This window comes from Ipomoea nil, unplaced genomic scaffold, assembly GCF_001879475.1.
Source record: "Ipomoea nil cultivar Tokyo-kokei standard unplaced genomic scaffold, Asagao_1.1 scaffold2848, whole genome shotgun sequence".
Lineage (NCBI taxonomy): Eukaryota > Viridiplantae > Streptophyta > Magnoliopsida > Solanales > Convolvulaceae > Ipomoea > Ipomoea nil.
The window spans coordinates 2,511,320-2,535,422 of NW_017619276.1; the positions used below are offsets into that span (position 1 = coordinate 2,511,320).

The 24,103-nt window shown below is 37.8% G+C and overlaps 1 protein-coding gene across 1 annotated transcript; it reads right to left on the bottom strand.

Moving 5' to 3' along the window:
* Positions 1-415: 415 nt before the first annotated feature.
* Positions 416-787, bottom strand: LOC109160531 (uncharacterized mitochondrial protein AtMg00810-like). The gene has a single exon (XM_019308818.1). The coding sequence runs from the start codon at positions 785-787 to the stop codon at positions 416-418; it is 372 nt and encodes a 123-aa protein (XP_019164363.1).
* Between the last annotated feature and the right edge of the window lie 23,316 nt (positions 788-24,103).

The following is a 24,103-nucleotide window of genomic DNA, read 5'->3' on the forward strand; positions in this document are numbered from 1 at the left end:
TCTTCTTTCTTGATTTCTCATAGGGGAATTCTTGGAACTCCTTGTGTGGTGAGAGATTATTGTGGTGGGGGTTCTAGGTGCCTCCTATGTCCCTTATTTATATATCTAAGAGTCCTAATTAGGGCCCAATACTATAGGCTTGCTAACTCTATTCCTTTTAGGACTAGGGGTTGGGTTTAGAGATGAGGGCCCACGGACTATGGTGGGCCTTTTCCTAATTAATTATTGTAATTTAATTCTTTCTTTGGATAATTGGTTAAATGATTAATTGGTTTTAGGGGTCGTAACACGGGGTGTTACAGCCAACCCAATCTGAATCAGAATAAGCATGAATTTCAAGAGAGTTAGAACGAGACACCCGAAGACCAAGGTGCAACGTCCCATTAACATACCTCAAAACTCTCTTGAGAGAGGCCTAGTCTGCAGTAGTGGGAGCATGCATGTACTGACATAAACGATTAATAGCATAAGATAAATCAGGACGGGTTACCGTAAGATACTGAAGGGCACTTGTGAGACTTCGATACTGAGTGGGATCAGCATAAGGAGCCATAGACTCATCCGTACCCTTAGCAGATGAAACCGGTGTGGCTACAGGCTTACAGTCCACCATGTCAGCTTGTTTGAGAATATCCTTCATGTAGTGCTGCTGAGACAGAAGCATACCACCAGAGACCGGAACAGTCTCAATGCTCAAAAAGAATGATGACACCCCCATATCACGAACTTTAAACTCCATAGCCAGTTTAGTAACAAGTTCAGCAACACGATCCGAGTCAGAACCCATGACCAGAATATCATCCACATAGATAAAAAAAAAATAGCCGAATATTATCACACGAATAAACAAAGAGAGTGACATCAGTCTTAGAAGGCAAGAAACCAACAGAAACAAGAAAATCATGTAACCTCGTAAACCAGGCACGAGGTGCTTGTTAGAGCGCATAGAGAGAACGCTGAAGCAAGCACACGTGTCCGGGTAACGTCTTGTCCTCATAACCGGGGGGTTGACGCATATACACAGTCTCAGCCAAATTACCATTCAAGAAAGCATTGTGGATGTATAACTGACGAATGGTCCATCCACTAGATACAGCCAAGGACAAGAGAAGACGTACCATAGTTGGTTTAACTACAGGGCTGAACGTTTCAAAGAAATCCTCTCCAGCAACCTGATTAAAGCCTTTAGCAACTAGCCGGGCTTTATGACGCTCAACCGAACCATCAGCTTTCCTCTTGGTTCGAAAAACCCACTTGCAACCTACAACATTCAGTCATGGGCGAAAAGGAACAAGCCGCCATATATTATTATGAACCAAGGCATTAAACTCCAAGTCCATCACCTCACGCTACTCGGAAAATTTAACCGCATGAGAATAGCAGGTGGGCTCAACAGTTGTGGTAGTAGCCAACGCGACATGCTCATACGGTCCCATGCTTAGTGCGAGCCATAACATGAGAGCGAGGAAGTGAGGCCGCTTTCGCCCCGCGAGAACGGCCACGAGGCCGACCCCGTTGCCGAGCAGCTGGCTAGTCCTTGACTGTTCGCTCACTGGACACGGACTCATCAACAGCAGCAGGCGAGTGAGGCACGACAGTTTGTTCAGCAGCGGCATCACCCGACCGGACCACATCACAAGCAGTCAACACAGGCGCAACGGCCCATGGTTCCCAACTCGGCGAAGTAACCTGCGAATCAACACGAGCAACAAAAGGAAAGACAGTCTCATCGAATCGCATGTGGCGACAGACAAAAACCTTGTTAGTGTTAGTATCCAAACAACGATTGCCACGAAAAGACGGAGGATACTATGACAACCCAATAATTTATTTTATAAATCCGGTTTTAAGAAAATCCAAAATAGCCAATTTTCACTCCATAAAATTTTTTTACAAAGAAAGCGGTGTTGAGTAAATTATTTTGAGCCATTTTAAATTTAATTTGACATCAAGAATGGATTTAATTCCAATATCCTAATTTTCCGGGTACATTGCGTGCCATGTTTTGAATTGAGAAATCTATCTGAGTGAAACCGGGAGAATTCTGAGAAGCTTAAAACAAATGTTTGTCTTGAAAACATTTTTGAAAATTCCATTTTCAACCCCAAAGTATTTTAAATAGCTATTCTAGCCTTTGGACCATGGAGTATGGTGAACCACTAGCCTCCACCTTTGTTTGATGCTTTAATTGAGAGCCAATAAGATTGTTCATTTCATCAACCAATCATAAGAAGATCTCCTACGGTTTTGAACCCATATAAAAGCATTAGAATCCTTTCATTTTCCTCCTGATTCCCTTCTTGGCTGCCAAACCTTAGCTTCACAACTCCAAAGGGATTCACAGTAAGTATTTCTTCAACCTTGGCCTTCCATTTCCTCCATTGTTCTTCCTCTTCTTCCTCTGAGTACTTAGTGGCTTGTTGTTGTTGGTTGTTGGGGATGTTTAGGAGGTGAAGGAGGTTGTAGCTAGCAAAGGAAGATGTGGTTTCCAAGCTAGAAGAAGAAGAAAGCTCTAAAGGTATAACCCATGGATTCTCAATCTATGTTTTAAGACTCTGTGAAGTCTTTTGTGTTTATTGAATGAGTAGAAATGCTAAGTATTTGAGATATTGGGTGATTTATTTGTGCTTGTTGATGAGTTGTTGATGTTTTAGAAGTGTTAGAGTTGTCTAAATTTTCGTCTTGCATGTGAAAGGATTCATCTGGTGCACAGGCAGTGTGCACCAGTGAATTGGACGACCCCAGCCATCGGCCCAACAAGGGGACCGTTGGCTAAGGCCGTGGAGAACCAGCCCTAGGGGGCGGCCCTAGGAGAGGGCCCTGCCCTAGAGCCGGCGTTTAGGCGGTTCCAAGGGCGGGCTTAGCCGAGCCCCGCCCCAATGGCCGTTGGTAGCCCTCTGTGCAGTGGCCAGGCACTTGTAGCTCAGCTACGTGTCGTTTCGAACGGGGTATCGAGGGCCCTTGTGGCTCTCTACTTCGGGGCCGTCTCGACGCACGTTTTGGCTATGATTTTGTTGAGGTTGGAGAAGCATTGAGCGTTTTATGCTAAGTTTTGTAAACATATTTGTTACAGAGGTTATTTGGTGTAGTTTACTGTGAATGTGATGAAATGTATCAGACTTGGAGAATTTATTTGATGAGCATGCCTTTGTTTATTTGTTTAATAGAGAAGCATGAGCCTATATGTTTGTTTTTAGCTAGCAATGCATGCCTTAAGTAGCTATTATAAATTGTAGAAGTTCACTGCCAAGTTGCTATTGTTGAGCATGATTAGTTTGAGAGTACTTTGAGTTGCAAAAGCATGTTAAATACTTGTTAAGTGTTTATTGAGAAGAATTGTTAAATTATGAGCTTTCAAGCATGATTCATGAAATTTGTTGAGTTACACAAGGAATTGAAAATAGAAGCATATGTTACAGTAAAGAGCATTTTGAGCATTTCATGTTTTGAAAGTGCATAAGTGGCCAATGTGAGCCTAATTATTATTTTCTAAAATCTCATTCCATATAGAAAGTCTTTATCTAGTCTCTTGAGATTGAGTTGAGAAGTATGTGCATTTTAGCATGACTTAAGTGTTGCATTAATGAGTTGCATGAGCGATATATATATATATATATATATATATATATATATATATATATATATATATATATATATCTTTGGTGAGGAAAATCTTGTATTGGAGGACCGTTTGGACTACGTCCTTTCGGAGAGGAAAGATTTGGACATTGCGGTCTGAGTATTTTGTAACGCGCCGTATTCCCACGTTACAAGGTTGGAAACTTCCCGCTAGGCTTGGAATCCTGGTCAGGGGGTGTGCACACTGATAGTTCGATGCCTGATTCCACAGAGTTTGAGTTTTGGAACCACGAGATTGGTTCGGTGGTCGAGATGTTAGCTTATGGCCGGCTCAATGCCGTGTCCATGGATTCGTCCCCGGGTGGATGACTCCGGTCTCATCCACGTGTAAAGCGAGTTATTGAGACTCTAAGAAAGCGAATCAACACGACTCTAAGAAAGCGAGTCTTTGAGACTCTAAGAAAGGGAAAGCAAAGCGAGTCATTTATGGCTCTAAGAAACCTCCACAGTAAAAGTATTCTTTTTGAGTGTATACATATATCTATATCGGTTAAAGTATCATTCTTTGAGTTATATATCTTGCACGGGATTTCAAGATTAGAAGCATGAGTTACTATTTATATATCTTGCACGGGATTGCATGATTAGAAGCATAAGTTGCTTATTGGAGTTATATGAGAAAGCTGGAGTTTATTTGTTTAATGGAGAATCTTAGTTTGCTCTTGAGATGTAATTGTGATTGTTGTTTAATGATCAAGTATGCCTATTTACTACTTAGGTTGCAAGCATCTAAAAGCTAATGCCAACGTATGATTTAAGTGTTTAAGTGTTTGCTTTCAAGATTGTAAGCTCTGTTTTCAAAGTATTTACTGTAGTTACTTTACAGGGTTGAGTGGCGTTATACTTAGTTTCGTGCTAACGGGTTTGCTTGTTATTTGTCTATTTGTTAACCCTTTTTAGGTGGTTCGAGCTCATTGGTACGAGAGAGAGATTCGAGTTAGACTAGTTAGAATGTTGTTTGTAGTCTAAACTCGTATTATGGATTATAGTAACCTATGTTTTGATGGTGCTGGACACCGGGGTTTCATCTCCCTAGTTATTCGGATTTAGTTTTGACTTGATATTTAGTTTTTACCCTAGCCTGTACAATCACCGTGAAGGGTGGTTGTGGCGGTGACACTCCTTTTGTTAATTTATTAAGTTTATTTCGGCTGTTGAGTTTACCTTTAATGGTTTAGTTACTTAAGTAAGTTTCAGAAAAAGCGGGTGTTACGGATACCCAAGAAACACATAAGGAGAAGACTGAAACTGTAGTTTGGTGCGATTATAGGGACGCAAGTTAGGTAAACATAAGCACCCAAAAACTTGCCGGTAGGAATAAGATGGGGGAGACCGATGCAAACGATAATGCGGAGACTCATCTGATAAGACATGAGTAAGCATTTTATTAATCAAGTACACAGCAATCTCAAATGCGTAATCCCTAAAACGAGACGGGACAGACGCCTGAGCCATTAACACCAGACAAGTTTCAACAACATTACGATGTCTGCGCTCCACCCTCCCATTTTTCTTGTGAGTATACACACAGGATTGCCTGTGGCGAATACCTAGAGAAGCGAGAGTGGAACCAAGCTTTTTATACTCTCCCCCGAAATCAGACTGAAACGAAAGAATTTTGCAAGAAAAGGAACCGTTCAACAAGTGACCAGAACTTATCAAATATGGCATACAACTCAGACTTAGCATGCATAGGATAATACCACATGTAACGAGTATAATCATACACAAAAAATACGAAATACTTAAAGCCATTTGCAGAAATTAAAGGCGCAAGGCCCCAAATATCATAATATATTAACTCCAAAGGTTGCGTACTAGTAGTTTCAACACGAGATAAAGAAAAACGAGACGATTTTCCCAACTGACAAGACGAACAAATATTGGGATGATCACTAGAATTAAATTGACTAACAGACGAAAATTCTAAAATCTGACGCAAAACTCTTGAATGAGGATGACCAAGCCACATGTGCCAAACAAAAGTAGATCGTGCGGCAACAAAAACAGCTAGGGCTGGATGCGAAGTAGGCCAATCATAGAGACCCCCAAACGCATGACCTTTAAAAAGAACCTTCCTAGTCAAAATGTCATTCACAAAGAAACACAAAGGGTGAATCTCAAAGAAAACATTATTATCCTTAGCAAAACGCTGAACAGATAATAACGAAGAAGATAGACCAAGAAGATGTAAGACATCACACATCCTAAAAGACCTAGAATCAGTAGCTAACGAAGCATAACCAACATTAACAATAGGCAAACAATATACCATTGGTTCGGTGGTCGAGATGTTAGCTTATGGCTGGCTCAATGCCGTGTCCATGGATTCGTCCCCGGGTGGATGACTCTGGTCTCGTCCACGAGTAAAGCGAGTCATTGAGACTCTAAGAAAGCGAGTCAACAGGACTATAAGAAAGCGAGTCTTTGAGACTCTAAGAAAGGGAAAGCAAAGCGAGTCATTTATGGCTCTAAGAAACCTCCACAATAAAAGTATTCTTTTTGAGTGTATACATATATCTATACAGTTATAGTATCATTCTTTGAGTTATATATCTTGCACGGGATTGCATGATTAGTAGCATTAGTTACTATTTATATATCTTGCACGGGATTGCATGATTAGAAGCATAAGTTGCTTATTGGAGTTATATGAGAAAGCTGGAGTTTATTTGTTTAATGGAGAATCTTAGTTTGCTCTTGAGATGTAATTGTGATTGTTGTTTAATGATCAAGTATGCCTATTTACTACTTAGGTTGCAAGCATCTAAAAGCTAATGCCAATGTATGATTTAAGTGTTTAAGTGTTTGCTTTCAAGATTGTAAACTCTGTTTTCAAAGTATTTACTGTACTTACTTTACAGGGTTGAGTGGCGTTATACTTAGCTTCGTGCTAACAGGTTTGCTTGTTATTTGTCTATTTGTTAACCCTTTTTAGTTGGTTCGAGCTCGTAGGTACGAGAGAGAGGTTCGAGTTAGACTAGTTAGAATGTTGTTTGTTGTCTAAACTCGTATTATGGATTATAGTAACCTATGTTTTGATGGTGCTGGACACCGAGGTTTAATCCACCTAGTTATTCGGATTTAGTTTTAACCTGATATTTAGTTTTTACCCTAGCCTGTGCAATCACCGTGAAGGGTGGTTGTGGCGGTGACTCTCCTTTTGTTAATTTATTAAGTTTATTTCGGCTGTTGAGTTTACCTTTAAAGGTTTAGTTACTTAAGTAAGTTTAAGAAAAAGGGGGTGTTACAAATACCCAAGAAACACACAAGGAGAAGACCGAAACTGCAGTTTGTTGCGATTATAGGGATGCAAGTTAGGTAAACATAAGCACCCAAAAACCCGCAGGTGGAATAAGATGGGGGAGACCGATGCAAACGATAATGCGGAGACTCATCAGATAAGACACGAGTAGGCATTTTGTTAATCAAGTACACAATAGTCTAAAACGAGACGGGACAGACGCCTGAGCCATTAACGCCAGACCTGTTCAACAACATTACGATGTCTGCGCTCCACCCTCCCATTTTGCTTGTGAGTATACGCACAGGATTGCCTGTGGCGAATACCTAGAGAAGCGAGAGTGGAACCAAGCTTTTTATACTCTCCCCCTAAATCAGACTGAAAAGAAAGAATTTTGCAAGAAAAAGAACCGTTCAACAAGTGACCGGAACTTATCAAATATGGCATACAACTCATACTTAGCATGCATAGGATAATACCACATGTAACAAGTATAATCATACACAAACAATACGAAATACTTAAAGCCATTCACAGAAATTAAAGGCGCAAGGCCCCAAATATCATAATATATTAACTCCAAAGGTTGCGTACTAGTAGTTTCAACACGAGATAAAGAAAAACGAGACGATTTTCCCAACTGACAAGACGAACAAATATTGGGAAGATCACTAGAATTAAATTGACTAACAGACGAAGATTCTAAAATCTGACGCAAAACTCTTGAATGAGGATGACCAAGCCGCATGTGCGAAACAAAAGTAAATCGTGCGGCAACAAAAGTAGCTAGAGCTGGATGCGAAGTAGGCCAATCATAGAGACCCCCAAACGCATGACCTTTAAAAAGAACCTTCCTCGTCAAAATGTCCTTCACAAAGAAACACAAAGGGTGAAACTCAAAGAAAACATTATTATCCTTAACAAAACGCTGAACAGATAATAACGAGGAAGATAGATCAAGAACATGTAAGACATCACACATCCTAAAAGACCTAGAATCAGTAGCTAACGAAGCAGAACCATCATTAACAATAGGCAAACATGTACCACTGCCGACTCGGAGAGTTATGGACCATCATAACCTGCCGCAGAAGTCAGCAAGGACGAATCAGGCATAGCATGATTCGTAGCACGAGTGTCAAGGAACCACTAATGAGTACCATCTGGAGTATCATCACCACCAGAGGCAACCACGTTCGCCTGAGGAGCCGGGGTAGGAGAAAAACGCTACCAACACGAAAGAGCAATATGACCTTGCTTTTTGCAAATCTGACACCGGGAACCAGAATTAGAGCGCCCACGGCCACGCCCTTTGTTCCCCCTGCCGTGACCTCCTCCATCCCGCTGCTACGAACCACTGCCACGGCCACCGAGACCTCCATGACTTTCAGCCATTGAAGCCGGTGCGCCGAGAGCAACGCCATCGTCGGAGCAGATCCATTCCTGCGACACCAAAAAGTCCGCCACCTCCGTTAGCGGAACGGGAACCCCTCGTGTCAAGGTCGCCACCAATGGGCGAAATTTAGGCAGCAAGCCACGAAAGACATATAAATTCTGATCGTTTAATGCAACCTGGCGACCAGCAAGGGCCAACTCGTCGACCAACATCTGTGCACGACCGAGGTAGTCGGAGATAGAGGAGTCACCCTGACGCAAAGCTTGCAACTTGTCGAGCAACCGCAAAGCCCGAGAGCGAGTCGACGAGCCAAGAGTTTGCTCGATGGTTTGCCAAAGCTGCCAGAAAGTCGCTCGGCCGACGGCGAGACGCATAGTCTCCTCCGACAAGGACGAGATCAGCAGCGACAAAATGGCCTTGTCCTGCCGTCTCCAGGAGAGCTGCTGCGCCGAGAGATCCATAGCCGCCGCTGCATCACTATCCGCGGTCGAGGCAGCCGCCGGCGATAGCGTCGGAAACGGGATGGTGACGTCAATATATCCAAGAAGCCCCTGACATTCTAGGAACGGTAGCATCTGCGTCGTCCAGAACAAATAATTTCTCGAGGTTAACTTCAAGGAGACAAAGTGGTGAGCCGACGAAAGGCTATTTCCGGTGGGCATAGTAGGAACCTCGGTAACGGTCCGTTCAAAAGAGCCAAGAACAGAGCCGTCATCATGAGCACCGAGAGCTTCCATGAGAGAAAACCTTGAAACTGATACTAGATGAGGATATCAATTGTGTGTTGTATTGATACCAAAGTCTGCGATACAAATATAAAGATACGAAAGAGAGTTCTAGTCGAACTCTAGTAATATAGTCCTAATATTCACAAATTACAGAAGTATATTGTTCATAATTTGATACTATACAGTTTAGAAATTATGAATCTATAGTATAGAAATTTTTAATCTATAGTATAGAAATTATGAATCTAATTCCGTGTGCACCTTGCATGGTGCACACGGTTGCACAGCAGTAGACCATGGTTCATAGTGCTATGTGGACAATGATTGTCAAATGAAACTGTAGTAGAATTAAAATGATACCTTAGTGTTTCTAAAATGAAACTAGTGTGTGTGAAAAATAAAACTAAAAAACCGAGCTCATTCAACAACGTATTGTCAAATGAAACTATAGTATAATTAAAATTATACTTTAATGTTGTTAAAATGAAACTAGTGTGTGTGAAAAATGAAACTAAAATTCAGAATCATACAATAACATATATTGTCAAATGAACATGAAGTGTAATTAAAACAATACTTTAGCATTATTATAATTAAACTAGTGTGTATCGAATATGAAACAACAAAATAAAGCTCATACAATAATGTATATTGTCAAATGAAACTGTAGTAAAATTAAAATGATACTTTGGTATTGTTATAATGAAACTAGTGAGTGTGGAAAATGAAACTGAAAAACAGAACAATATTGTCAAATTAAACTAAAATATAATTAGAATGATACTTACTTTATGGACCACTTTGCTACACGAACCATGATCCACAGTAAAATTTGTCGATCGTGAGTAACATCCTATTTGGCAAATTATATCGTGCACCGCAGTGCATAATCGATTATGCACCGCGCATCAAAACGACGTCGTTTTATTTAATGAAAAGAAACGAAATCCGTTTCGCGCCGTTCCGCAAAAAATAACTCTGTTCTTCCGTTTCATTTTGTATACACTGCAGTTTCAGTTCAACACAACTACAGTTTCATTTCGATAGAAGTACAGTTTCATTCAATATTTATACACTCAAATATGTGAAGATGTTATTTAATTTTATTTTATATACACTATAGTTTCATTAAAACAAAACTACATGATCATTTCGATATAATTATAGCTTCATTGTACAATATACACTCAAATATGTGAAATGTTATTCAGTTTCATTTTATATATACTGCAGTTTCATTTCACCACAGCTACAGTATCATTTTGATATAACTGCAGTTTCATTTGATAATATAAAAATAATACGTGAGGTAGTGTCAGTTTAGATACACTGTAGTGTCACTCCGTTAACACTAACAACGCACCGTTTCTTTACTTAAAGAAACGGCACCGTTTTGATGCGCGGTGCATAATCGATTATGCACTGCGGTCCACGATATAACGACTGTCCTATTTTATTGGGCCAATTACAATGGACTTTAATGGAACTAATTAAAATCTGATTTAATGTTGTCGAATAGGGCAAATTATGTGTGGACCATGGTCCACACGGTGCTGTGTGGATCATAACAAAAAGTACATTTTTAATATACTAAAAGTATATTATTCGTGTACTTAATGTACATAATACAAAATAATGTAATTTCAATACTCAAATAATATACTTTCCCTGAATATAATGTATATTTTTAATATACTAAAAATACATTATTTGTGTACTAAATATACATTATTTGGTAGTATGATCCACATAGTTGTGTGGAATTGTCTAATAGGCTATATTACCTGTTGAATTAATTCACAAGTTCTATACTTGACAATTTATATCGGATTTCTACTATATGCATTACCAAATTTTACTCTATCAATTTTACTCCCAGATGTGGCGGACTTGATAAGTTGTTTTCTCATGTGAGTCCCAAATACAAGTATCAACATCAAGATTTTGTGTGTGGAGTAAAAGTAAGGAGTATAAAATGGGAGTACACATAATATTTTCCTTTATATCGTGGATCAGGGCCCACATTGCATTGTGGCAACAATTATGCCATGGACCTGAGTCCGCCTTGCAAGGTGATCCAGGGTCAAAATACATAATTTATATACTGAATGTTCAAAATTTGAATAAATTTTGAGCATTTAGTATATAATATTGTGAACATTCAATATATAAATTGTGAACATTCAGTATATAAATTGTATATTTTTGGACTTGAGTCCACAGAATAATTTGCTGCATTGTGGACCCTAGATAAAAACGAAGTCGTTTTGGTATTTAAGGTTTAAAAGATTCTTTAGTTTACCGTTTATCATATTAGAACAACAAACGGTTATCGTCAAAATTAAAATTTAAAATTACGTCAGATAGGAATATTTTTGTAAGTTTTGATGAGCCAAATGTACTATAGATCCTCTTAGATTTTAGGTCTCTAGTACAAGCATCATAAATCAGAATATCGAGTCAAAGGAAATCTACCATATGAAGAATAAAATTAATTTGGAAAATTAATTTTGGTCCTACAAGTATTCATACGAGAAAGAAGCATAAAGGAATGGCGTTACAACAAATGACTGGATGAGCCTAATGGTGAAATGGTAGAAGTCCTTACATAAAATGATCATACTCGAGATCAATTCCCTCCCAAGGACTTATTTTTTACAAGTCAATAATTCGGACAAGCACAATGTTCTTAACGAGCACGATGTTTACAAGCAAGATGTGCCCAAGGAGCACAATGTTCTAAAAGAGCATGATGTCTGAAAGGAGCACAATGTGACCAAATCAGAAAAGCACAATGTTCAAGTCAAACAAGCAAGAAGTGCCTAAGTCAAAGGAGCCATGTTCAAGTCAAACAAGCAAGAAGTGCCTAAGTCAAAGGAGCACAATGTGACAAAGAAGCAAGATGATCTGAAAATGGATAAATTCGAAAGAATTTATTTTGAATCAGCCCACATGTCACAAGAATCCAAAATTGCCTGAAGATATTGATCAGAACGGAAAAATATTTATGAAGACATGAATATATAAACTTATCCTAGAAATAAATTCTATCAGAAGGATTTATTTCAAAAGATTCGTTGGAAATTCAAATTGACAACAAAAATAATATTTTAAGAAACAATTTGAAAATCAAGTTGAGATAAAATATTATTTTGTCAGGCAAGTTGACAATCAAATCATATTGAAGACCTACCATTGTCAACAATATCATCCTATGAAAATTCAAATTTCAAATATCAAATTATCCCACTCCAACGGATATATTTGGTTATCTATAAAAAGGCCATGAAGACTTGAAGAAAGCATAGAGGTGAATACAAAGAGGAGACGTGAACATACACGAGAAAGACAAGTGCAAGTGCTCAAATATTCTTTAGAGACTTAGTCTGAATAGTCTCAAAAATAGTTGGAGAGAGATACAATCACCTTTGTATTTGTAATTGTTAGAAGAGTATAGCTGTGTGCAAAATACTCTTGTGAGTGTAGCTGTGTGCAAAACACTCGGAGTTGCTAAGTGTAGCTGTGTGCAAAAAACTTGATTGGCGTTGAGTATAGCTGTGTGCGAAATACTCGTAGTTGAGTGTAGCTGTGCGCGACACACTCGGAGTTGGGTGTAGCTGTGTGCAAGACATCCGGAAGAAGTGCTTGTGTAGCGCTTATTCACTATTGTAACTGTGTGTGGAAAATAGTGAATTACTCCTAGAAGTGAATGGAGTAAAGTGGACTAGGAAGATTACGCCACTTCCGAACCACTATAAAAAGCTCTCTCATTTACATACTGCACTTACATAATTCGCTCTATCTATCTATCTTATCCTACTAACCCGTTTACTATTCACAGTCTATCTTAATCTTTCGGGTTTAGCATATTTTCACGTATGCATGTAACTCAAACTTTCCATGCTTAATATTTGAATTATTCTAAGCAAGTTTGACGTGTTGCATGTAACATTTATCACACGATCGACGTGACACAAAATCTTATCTACAGTCTTGAATATTATTGTTAAATATTGAGTGAACCATCTCCTTTAAATATTCAAGATATTCATGTCATATTTACACCTCATCTGAGCTTTCATTCCACACGTGCTTGTGATTCAAATTATTGATTGGGCATAACTCTTTACACTTATTTATTCCGCTGTGCATTTCAATCTGAATACTTGTTACTTAAAGTTGAAATTACCAAAGAGTTATTTATTGTGAAAAAGTTTTAAAAGTCTATTCACTCCCACCCCCCCCCCCCCTAGACTTTTACCACCCTATCGGGACCAACAATTGGTATTAGAGCAGTTGTCTATTTGAGTCAACTTTGACTGCTAGACAGATCTCGAAAAATCAAGATGATGAAAATAGATATGGCTCTTGCCCAAAATTTATTATTTTCCTTAGAAAAATTTGATGATTGGAAAATTCGCATGCAGGTACATTTATCCGCATTACATGATGAAATGTGGGAAGTAATCACCAGTGGTCCTATTGAAATTTTGCAAGTCAACACTTCATCCGAACAAACAAGTGAAACTCCGCAATACATTCCAAAACCGAAAGTCGAATGGTCTCGTGAAGATAGAACTAGAAATAACTTGGACAATATTGCCTAGGATATTTTGTTTAAGTCTATCGATGACACGATATTCCCAAAAGTTCGAAAATGTCAATCCGCGAATGAAGTTTGGGAAACGCTCATTCAAATTGGTGAAGGAGACGAGCAAGAAAAGGATAATAAGCTCACCATAGCATTAAAAAAATTCGAGGATTTCAAAATGCTAAACGGCGAGAATATTATCGACATGGAAACAAGATTTGCTAAAATCTTAGGAGAGATTAATGATCTTGGAAAAGATATTAATCAAAAGGAAACTTCACTCAAAATTCTACGTGGTCTACCATCTACATGGGACATGAAGGTCACGGCCATGAGAGATCATAGGGATCTAAAAACCCTATCAACTGATAAGCTATTTAGTGATATAAAAGCTTATGAATTTGAGATGAAATCAAGAATAGAGGAAGATCATGAAGAGAAGAGCAACGCACTCGTAGCCGAGCAACCATCAACTTCAAGGCCAGTACAAAATGTTGAATTATTGCCTAATGATCAATTTGCTCTCTTTGTCAAGAAATTTAGGAAATTCATGAAGAGAAGCAACTACAAGAAAAATCCACAAGGAAAATCGTGGAATGTAACAAAGAATTCGAAGAAAGAAATGGTTGAGGAAGATTCAAATTTGTGTTACAATTGTAGAAAGCCTGAACATTTTGCAGCAAGTTGTCCACACCCCAAGGTAAGTAAAAGTCAATACACAAATACTTCTAACTCTTAACAGGAAGAATTCAAGACCAAAGATAAAAGATTCACAAAGGAGAGAAGAAAAACACTCATTAGTGACCCACTTGAGACAAGTGAGTCAGAAGAATCTTCAAGTGATGAAAGTGACACCTCAAAAGATGACAATGCAATGTTTTGCATGAGTATCTCCAACAACTCATCCCGCGAGGACATGTATCTTATGGCAAATGAAAATGAAGAAAATGAGGTAACATCTAATTCTTATGACTCTGTAAATTCTTCATTCTCTAGAGAGTCATTCTTTCACTTAATGGAAGAATGTCAAACCATAATGGACACTCACTCTCAACTCAAAGAGCGCAATAATCTTTTAATTCGTGAAAAAGATGAATTAAATGAAAAATTGCAAAATACTCTACTTGAAGTGAAAGACTTGAAAGATAAAATTATTTGTCTTCAAGAAGAGTGTAAATCAAGGGAAGTGAGAAAACACAACCTTAGAGAGGTTATAGCAACATTTACACATTCATCCAAAATAATGGACAAAATGGTAAATATGCAAAAACCCTCAAGTGATAAAACCGGACTTGGTTATGATCCATCATGTTCTCAAGCCTCTAAGAAATTGACCAATTCTACTACTACTTTAAATAATAAAGTCCAAGTAGTAAAATTTGTAAAAGGTCAAGAAAGCACAGTGAGACAAGGAATTGGTTATCAAACTAATGTCAAAATTAATGCTGTTAGGCCGAAGCCTCAAAGAAACAATATTTCGCCTAAGCAGTACATAAAAAGACAAAAGTTTGTTCCTAAAAGGAAATACACCAATGAGTTTAGTGCACAAAGCCCTCATAGGAGAATAGGAAGAAATCCGAGAATTGGGGCAGGGAGATTTTATCCCTCTGAACAAGATTGGTTTGATGATATTAATCCATGGACTAAGTCCAGATTTAATGCCTATCATAGGCTCAAGCAATCTACTTCCCAAGTGCTAAAGAATCGAGTCAATTTTCAAAAACCGGCACAAAAAATGTTTTCTAAAATTAGTTATGATTATAATGTGTTTAATGGTTACCAATCACCTAAACTTAGATCAGTGAGTACAAGGTGGATTTGGGTACCAAAAATGACTAACACCCAAGGACCCAAATCATGTTGGGTACCTAAAAATGTGTAATTTATTTGCAGGAAATTTGGTACGTCGATAGTGGATGTTCTAGACACATGACTGGAAATAAATCTAGTCTTGTGGACTTTAAAAATATCGAAGGACCAAAAGTCGTATTCGGTGAAAATGAACGATACGGCAAAACCAAAGGAATTGGTACAATATTTCGCAATGGTTTAAGAATTGAAGATGTATCCTTTGTTGAAGGTCTAAAATTCAACTTGTTAAGTACAAGCCAATTTTGTGACAAAGGATATCTAGTAGAATTCTTCAAAGACAAATGTCAAGTGAAGAATAATTCCTCGGGAGAAGTTGTGCTCGAAGGAAAAAGGAAAAAAAATATGTACGTGGTTGATTGGAACACGACAAAAGATTCAGTATGTCTACTAGCAAACAACGCACACGCAACAAGTTGGGAATGGCACAGAAAGTTGAACCATCTAAACTTCAAGACCATCAACAAGCTAGCAAGAAACAAACTCGTTAAAGGGCTACCCGACACTGTTTACAAGAAAGATCAAATATGTGATGCTTGCCAAAGAGGAAAGCAAGTCAAGTCATCTTTCAAATCCAAAGTCCAAGAATCTACAACAAGACCGCTAAGTCTACTACACATGGATCTATTCGGTCCAGTAGACCCAGTACGTCTAAGTGGTAAGAAATATACACTAGTTGTTGTTGATGATTTTTCCAGGTACACATGGACGGTATTTCTCAAGAAGAAAAATGAAGTGGAGCAAAAGTTGCCAGAATTACTTAAGCTACTACAAAACGAGAAAGACTTGAAAATTGCAAAAATCCGAACTGATCGTGGAACTGAGTTCGTGAATCAAGTAATTGAAGCCTACTGCAATTCTCAAGGAATCCTACATCAATTATCTGCCGCACGTACACCTCAACAAAACGGTGTAGCCGAAAGAAGAAATAGAACGCTAAAAGAAGCCGCACGAGTGATGATTACGTCAGCCGAGCTACCTAAAAGATATTGGGCTGAAGCAATCAACACCGCTTGCTATACGCAAAATCGAAGCTTGATACATAAGTCTTACAATAAGACTCCGTACGAATTATGAAAAGGGAGAAAACCTAAACTCAGCTATTTCCATACTTTTGGCATCAAATGTTTTATTCTTAATAATGGTAAAACATATCTAAAGACTTTTGATGAGCGTGCAGATGAGGGAATATTTTTGGGATATTCATCTACCAGCAAAGCATTCAGAGTATTGAACAAGAAATCAATGGTGGTAGAAGAATCAATTCATGTTACATTTGATGAAGCTCATAAGAAGGAAACCCAGAGCAACAAAAATGATCAGGAAAGTTATCAAGTTGAAAAATCATTTAATGATACTGACATATCTTTTAAAGATCAAGTTGTACAGGGTATGGAGTAATTGGACATTGATTGCAACAGTGAAGGACACGTGGAAGCAAATGAAGATCCACACGTGGGAAATCAAGATTCTCAAGCAGAAGCACAAGTTGGAGAACAATCTGATGAGCAAAATGTGTCTACCTCCAACTTACCTACTGAGCAAGGAAACGTGGAAAACCCATGCAATCTACAACCTGACTTGAGATGGCTCAAAAATCACCCTCTAGAGCTAGTAATTGGAGATCCACGAGAAGAAGTAAAAACATGGTCCTCAAATATAGATACTTTATTTTCTTGTTTTCTTTCTCAGGTGGAGCCCACAACCATTGAAGAAGCTCTAAGTGATCCAGACTGGATTAATGCAATGCAAGAAGAACTTGATCAATTTAAAAGAAATGACGTATGGGAATTAGTTCCAAGACCCGAAAATTACAATGTAATTGGAACCGAATGGGTCTTCCGGAACAAAGCCATTGAAGAAGGGATTGTTGTTCGAAATAAAGCAAGATTAGTGGCAAAAGGATATTCACAAGAAGAAGGAATAGACTTCGATGAAACATTTGCACCCGTTGCAAGACTTGAAGCCATCAGAATATTTCTAGCATATGCCGCATACAAGAATTTCACGGTCTACCAAATGGACGTGAAAAGTGCATTTCTAAATGGCTTATTTGAAGAGGAAGTCTACGTCGAACAACCACCCGGTTTCGAGGTAAAAGGTGATATTAATAAGGTCTACGATTAAAGAAGGCGTTATATGGTTTAAAACAAGCACCGAGAGCTTGGTATGACACCTTATCAACGTTCTTAATTAACTGTGGTTTCACAAAAGGACTTGTTGATAAAACCTTGTTTAGAATTCAAGAAAATGATCACATTTTATTGGTACAAATTTATGTTGATGATATTATTTTTGGAAGTACTAATAAAACTAAAAGGAACAGTCAATGTGGGATTATGGTATCCCAAAGAAGGTAATTTTACACTAACTGGTTTCTCAGATGCAGATTTTGCAGGATGTAAAATCGATCGAAAAAGAACCTCAGGGACATGCCAGTTCTTAGGGGGAAGATTGGTATCATGGTTTAGCAAAAAGCAAAACTCCATAGCTACAAGCACAGCCGAAGCTGAATATATAGCTGCTGGGAGTTGTTGTGCGCAAATTCTTTGGATGAAACAACAACTAAAGGATTATGGCGTGAATTGTGAAAATGTCAACATACTGTGTGACAATACAAGTGCCATAGCCATAACACACAATCCCGTGTTACATTCAAGAACAAAACACATTGATGTGAGACATCATTTTATCCGGGATCATGTTGAAAAGAAAGAATTGTCAATTGAATACATCCCGACCGAAAATCAAATAGCTGATATTCTCACAAAGCCTCTGTGTGAATCAAGATTTTCTAAATTAAGACACGAGATGGGCATTATTGAATTGAGCTAAGTTTCTAAACTCTATTTAAATTAAAAGCTCAATTTTTCATCTAAAAAAAAAATCGTTACTTTATCTGATTTAATTAACCTTATTTTCGTGCCTATGTGTCCCACATGCAAAATATGTCACATCTTAGCATTTATGTCTACCTATCTTAATTGCATGTTGATAAAACACATAATGCATGCATGCCTCTCTAGCCGTGTATCAATATATATATATATATATATATATATATATATATATATATATATATATATATATATATGCACAAATAAAATTTGACTAGATTTACAAAATCTTTACCATTTAAGAGTGACAAGATAGTATGATGATGATTTTATCTTAAATGAGAACACCTTTTTATGGTAGTTGCATATAATAAATTTTCTAAAAAGAATCAATTTTCTTTTTTCTCCCAACTACATAAACGTGTATATATATGTACATACATATATTATTTTTGGAACAGATTTAGTGCTCTATGAATTTTATTTCAGGTAAAATCAGTCCGAGTATCTAAATTTTTGGCGCCACATCAGCAGACAAATTGGATGGAGGATATATAACCTAAACTAGCTATCAGTTAGGTCAAAGGTTGGAAACCCTTGGAAATTCAAAAATAACCCTCACCTCTTAAAAGTCAAAATTCAATTTTGAGGATATTTTTGTAAAGACACCCCCTCTCCACCCAACCGGTCGAAAAGCCACCTTTCCACTTAACATTCTCCAAAACTTTCCATCTTCCATAGCCGAAATTTCTCTCAAGCTCCATCTCTTTCAATCTCAATCAAAATACCAAATACATTATGGAAACCATTGGAGATTCGAGCTCTCAACCGAATGAGGAACAATCTACACAACTCAATCTCACCAAGCTAGAAGTTGGAATCAAAGCCGGAGGAAGCTTTGACCCCCACGGATTTCTCAAGAAGGCCAAGAACTCCGAACTAGCACAAAGAATCATCCATGCACTTCAAAGTAGCAATCTAATGAGGTTATGTTCCTATCCATACTCTGGATTTTATGATGAAGATGTAGCAGATTTTTATGTGAATGCCAAAGTTGTTGGTTGGACCATTGAGTCCACCGTAAATGGAACTCTCATCACCATTGATGAACAAGAGTTACACTCAACTTTTGGACTTCCTATATCTAGTCCAGAACAACCACTGTTGGACCTAGATATACATACATATGATCACACCGAAGTTTGGGTAGAAATTCGAAATGAGAATGCATCTCTCGAACCCAACCTTTCCGGTCACAAATCTGATTTGAAGCTAGAATATGAAATGCTAGTAAAAATCATCTACAAATGTATTCTATGCAAACTGAATAGTATGGAGGACATATCACCTACACGAATTGGATATTTGCATGCTTTGATGAATGATGTTAGGGGAGACTGGAACAAGCTTGTATTGAGCCGGATTGCACATTTTGTGAATGGTGCAAAGATTAGAAATGGCAGGTTCAACCATATTCTAGGGTTCGGGTTACTCATTGGAGAAATTATCAAGAGAAAAGGATTGCCAATGAGGGCTAGAAAGCCATTTGGGAACAACCGAATACTCTTCAAAGACCATGAGGTCTCAATTGAGTCAAATCCCAAAAGAAAAAGAAAACTGAGAGGTATTCCAGCTAGAAAAATGCCAGTAGCAGAAATCCTTGGTTTAAACCCTCAACCCACACAAAATCCTACCTCAAGTCATGAACCAAATTCAAGCCAAAATCCTACCACAACCACAAGCCAAAATCCCACCCTAAGTCACAATCCTACATCAAACTATGACCCAAACACAAGCCAAAATGTCATGGACCCTTTCTCTCGGATAGCCGTGTTGGAAACAGTGATGAATGAGGAGATTTATCAAGTTGATGAACTTGATTCAATTCTAGTAAATGAGTATCAAAGAATCCTAAATTGGAGAAATTAGAGACTTGGCTCTTATCAAGAATTGATGACAAGAGGACCAAGTATGAAAGAAGAAGAAGCATTTTCCTTACAATGGATTGGCAGTGTTGATATTGGCCATGCAACTTTGATCTCAACCGTAAATGGAGCATTTGTAAGTAAGCTAAAAGCCAAATTAGCCGAGACTTCTCATGTCAACACAGCACAAGAGAACATGCCAACTGAAGATGATTTTTTAGTTGATATTGATGATTTTGATCAACCCATTGAGCTTACTAGACACGAAGAAGGAGAAAATGCTATGCAGGCTCAACTTTTTGATCAACATGGTGTGAATCCACTTTTGATGGACATCGAATTATATGATGTTAGTGTGTTGAATCAGACTGAAATTAGCCATGAAGATCAGCCATGCATGATAGCCACCACACGGAAGAAAATCAGTCAACACATGCAGAAAGTGTCCAAGGTGACACACACGTGTTAGAAGAACACACGCCGGAAGAAGAAAGAAATGTGTTGGAAAATCAAGCACAATCTCACATGCTTGGAGATAATTCTGCTCAAGAAGGAGCAAGATGTATTCTCGCAACCCAAGAAGAGCAAGATCTTGATGGCACTACCTCAAATGCACAATTGAAACATCTGGGAAATGTTGTACTAAGTCTAGTTGACCGAATGGAGAGCATGATTCAAGGTATCTATACTCATGTGGATCATGTTGTCAATACTCAAGGAGGAAAATTTGAAACCTCATTTGATGAAAACCGAAGGAGTCAACAACACTTGATTGATACACATCAAGCACTTGAGAGACAAGTTGGCGGATTGAACACAAATGTCAAAGGACAACTCAATGAGTTCTATATCCAACTGTCTCAAATCCTCAAAAATGCTGGAAAAGCCAATGAAGCAATTGCCGTGAATCAAAGTCAGGGAATTCTCAATGTGGTACATCAACATGAGAAGCAAATTGGTGATGTCCACACAGATCTCATCTCCATCAACACCAAAGTAGGCTGCCTTCGAGGTTCATATGAAAAAATCTCCGAATCTGTTTCATCTGTTCGTGAATCGGTACATACACTGATTGATTACGCCAAAAAGGGGGAAGAGAGATTCAGTCATTTGGAAGGCATGCTGGAAATGATCATGACTGCCATGGCTACCAGAAATGTTGGTACAAGCAGTAGTAGAGGAGGAGGCACATCTGATGGCAGATCTAATGTTGCAAGAAGAGGAGGAATGGAATATTGGTTCGGTGGTGATGCAGGCAGTCCAGGTGGATCAAGCAGTACAAATACCACTCACCGTTCATTTCGTGAAATTGTTTGTGCAGGAGGCAATCAAGAACAAATAAATTGGTACAATAAAGCAGCTCTTTATTTGGAATCCACACCAAGAGATGGTAGAGTTGAATTGCCAAGATTGGTAACCTTGAATGATCTACCAAAAGGAATGAAGAAGAGTGGTCCAAGTGACCAAAACTTGTGGGTTTCGAATGAAAATTTTAGGAGAATCAAGAGCTATGCAAGATCTTTGATGATCATGGTGCTTAGAGACTACATCAAAGTCAATGATGCCGAGCTTCAAGGAGACAGGAGTCTAGAAGAATGCATCATATGGTATGAAGAAAGTGTACTGCCCGGGAACAACATTATTGAAGCATTCAACTACTACGTGATTGGGCAGGTATGCAACGATTATGCCATTAGTGACAATTTCATTGAAGTTAAGAATCATATAAATCATGTGCTAGAAGAAAGGAGAAATAGAATAATCAAATGATTTGTATGATTGATGTCACAATGTTTTGTATGGTCTACGAACTTGGAGTATGACCATAAGACAATTTGCAATGATGTTCTTCGATTATCTGTTTATGATGCTTTTAAGTTTTTTTTTATCTATTGGTATTTTTATTTGTCTTGAAAGGTAACATTTTTAGCTTAGATTGTATTAAACTCGCATAAATTGGAAAATTGCAAAATTCATTATCATTAAAATCCAAAAATGCGAATAGGAATTTTTGTTGCTAAAAATACCTTTCCTAGAGTCAAAATCAAATGTTAAACTCGTCATGACTATGTCAAAGTTAATAAAATCTTTTGAAAAATATTTTTTTTTAGGCAAGCCAAATGACTGAGTATAGGTTTTGGCGTCATCAAAAAGGGGGGGAAATTGATAGGAATATTTTTGTAAGTTTTGATGAGCCAAATGTACTATATATTCCCTTACTTTTTAGGTCTCTAGTACAAGCATCATAAATCAGAATATCGAGTCAAAGGAAATCTACCATATGAAGAACAAAATTAATTTGGAAAATTAATTTTGGTCCTACAAGTATTCATCCGAGAAAGAAGCATAAAGGAATGGCGTTACAACAAATGACCGGATGAGCCTAACGGTGAAATGGTAGAAGTCCTTACATAAAAAGATCATACTCGAGCACAATGTTCAAAAGGAGCACAATGTGAACAAGCACGATGTGTCCAAAGGAGCACAATGTGACCAAATTAGAAAAGCACAATGTTCAAGTCAAACAAGCAAGAAGTGCCTAAGTCAAAGGAGCACAATGTGGCAAAGAAGCAAGATGATATGAAAATGGATAAATTCGAAAGAATTTATTTTGAATCAGCCCACATGCCACAAGAATCCAAAATTGCCTGAAGATATTGATCAGAACGGAAAAATATTTATGAAGACATGAATATAAAAACTTATCCTAGAAATAAATTCTATCAGAAGGATTTATTTCAAAAGATTCGTTGGAAAATCAAATTGACAACAGAAATAATATTTTAAGAAACAACTTGAAAATCAAGTTGAGATAAAATATTATTTTGTCAGGCAAGTTGACAATCAAATCATATTGAAGACCTACCATTGTCAACAATATCAGGCTATGAAAATTCAAATATCAAATTATCCCACTCCAACGGATATATTTGGTTATCTATAAAAAGGTCATGAAGACTTGAAGAAAGCATAGAGGTGAATACAAAGAGGAGACGTGAACATACACGAGAAAGACAAGTGCAAGTGCTCAAATATTCTTTAGAGACTTAGTCTGAATAGTCTCAAAAATAGTTGGAGAGAGATACAATCACCTTTGTATTTGTAATTGTTAGAAGAGTATAGCTGTGTGCAAAATACTCTTGTGAGTGTAGTTGTGTGCAAAACACTCGGAGTTGCTAAGTGTAGCTGTGTGCAAAACACTTGGTTGGCGTTGAGTATAGCTGTGTGCGAAATACTCGTAGTTGACTGTAGCGGTGTGCGACACACTCGGAGTTGGGTGTAGCTGTGTGCAAGACATCCGGAAGAAGTGCTTGTGTAGCGCTTATTCACTATTGTAACTGTGTGTGGAAAATAGAATTACTCCTAAAAGTGAATGGAGTAAAGTGGACTAGGAAGATTACGCCACTTCCGAACCACTATAAAAAGCCTCTCTCATTTACATACTGCACTTACATAATTCGCTCTATCTATCTATCTTATCCGACTAACCTGTTTACTATTCACAGTCTATCATAATCTTTCGGGTTTAGAATATTTTCACGTATGCATGTAACTCAAACTTTCCATGCTTAATATTTGAATTATTCTAAGCAAGTTTGACGTGTTGCATGAAACATTTATCACACGATCGATGTGACACGATATCTTATCTACAGTCTTGAATATTATTGTTAAATATTGAGTGAACCATCTCCTTTAAATATTCAAGATATTCATGTCATATTTATACCTCATATGAGCTTTCATTCCACAAGTGCATGTGATTCAAATTATTAATTGGGCATAACTCTTTACACTTATTTATTCCGTTGTGCATTTCAATCTGAATACTTGTTACTTAGAGTTGAAATTACCAAAGAGTTATTTATTGTGA

What these genes read in the sequence shown, in the direction of transcription:
- LOC109160531 (XM_019308818.1), bottom strand. Translation starts at nt 787, where the DNA reads ATGGGTTCTGACTCGGATCGTGTTGCTGAACTTGTTACTAAACTGGCT.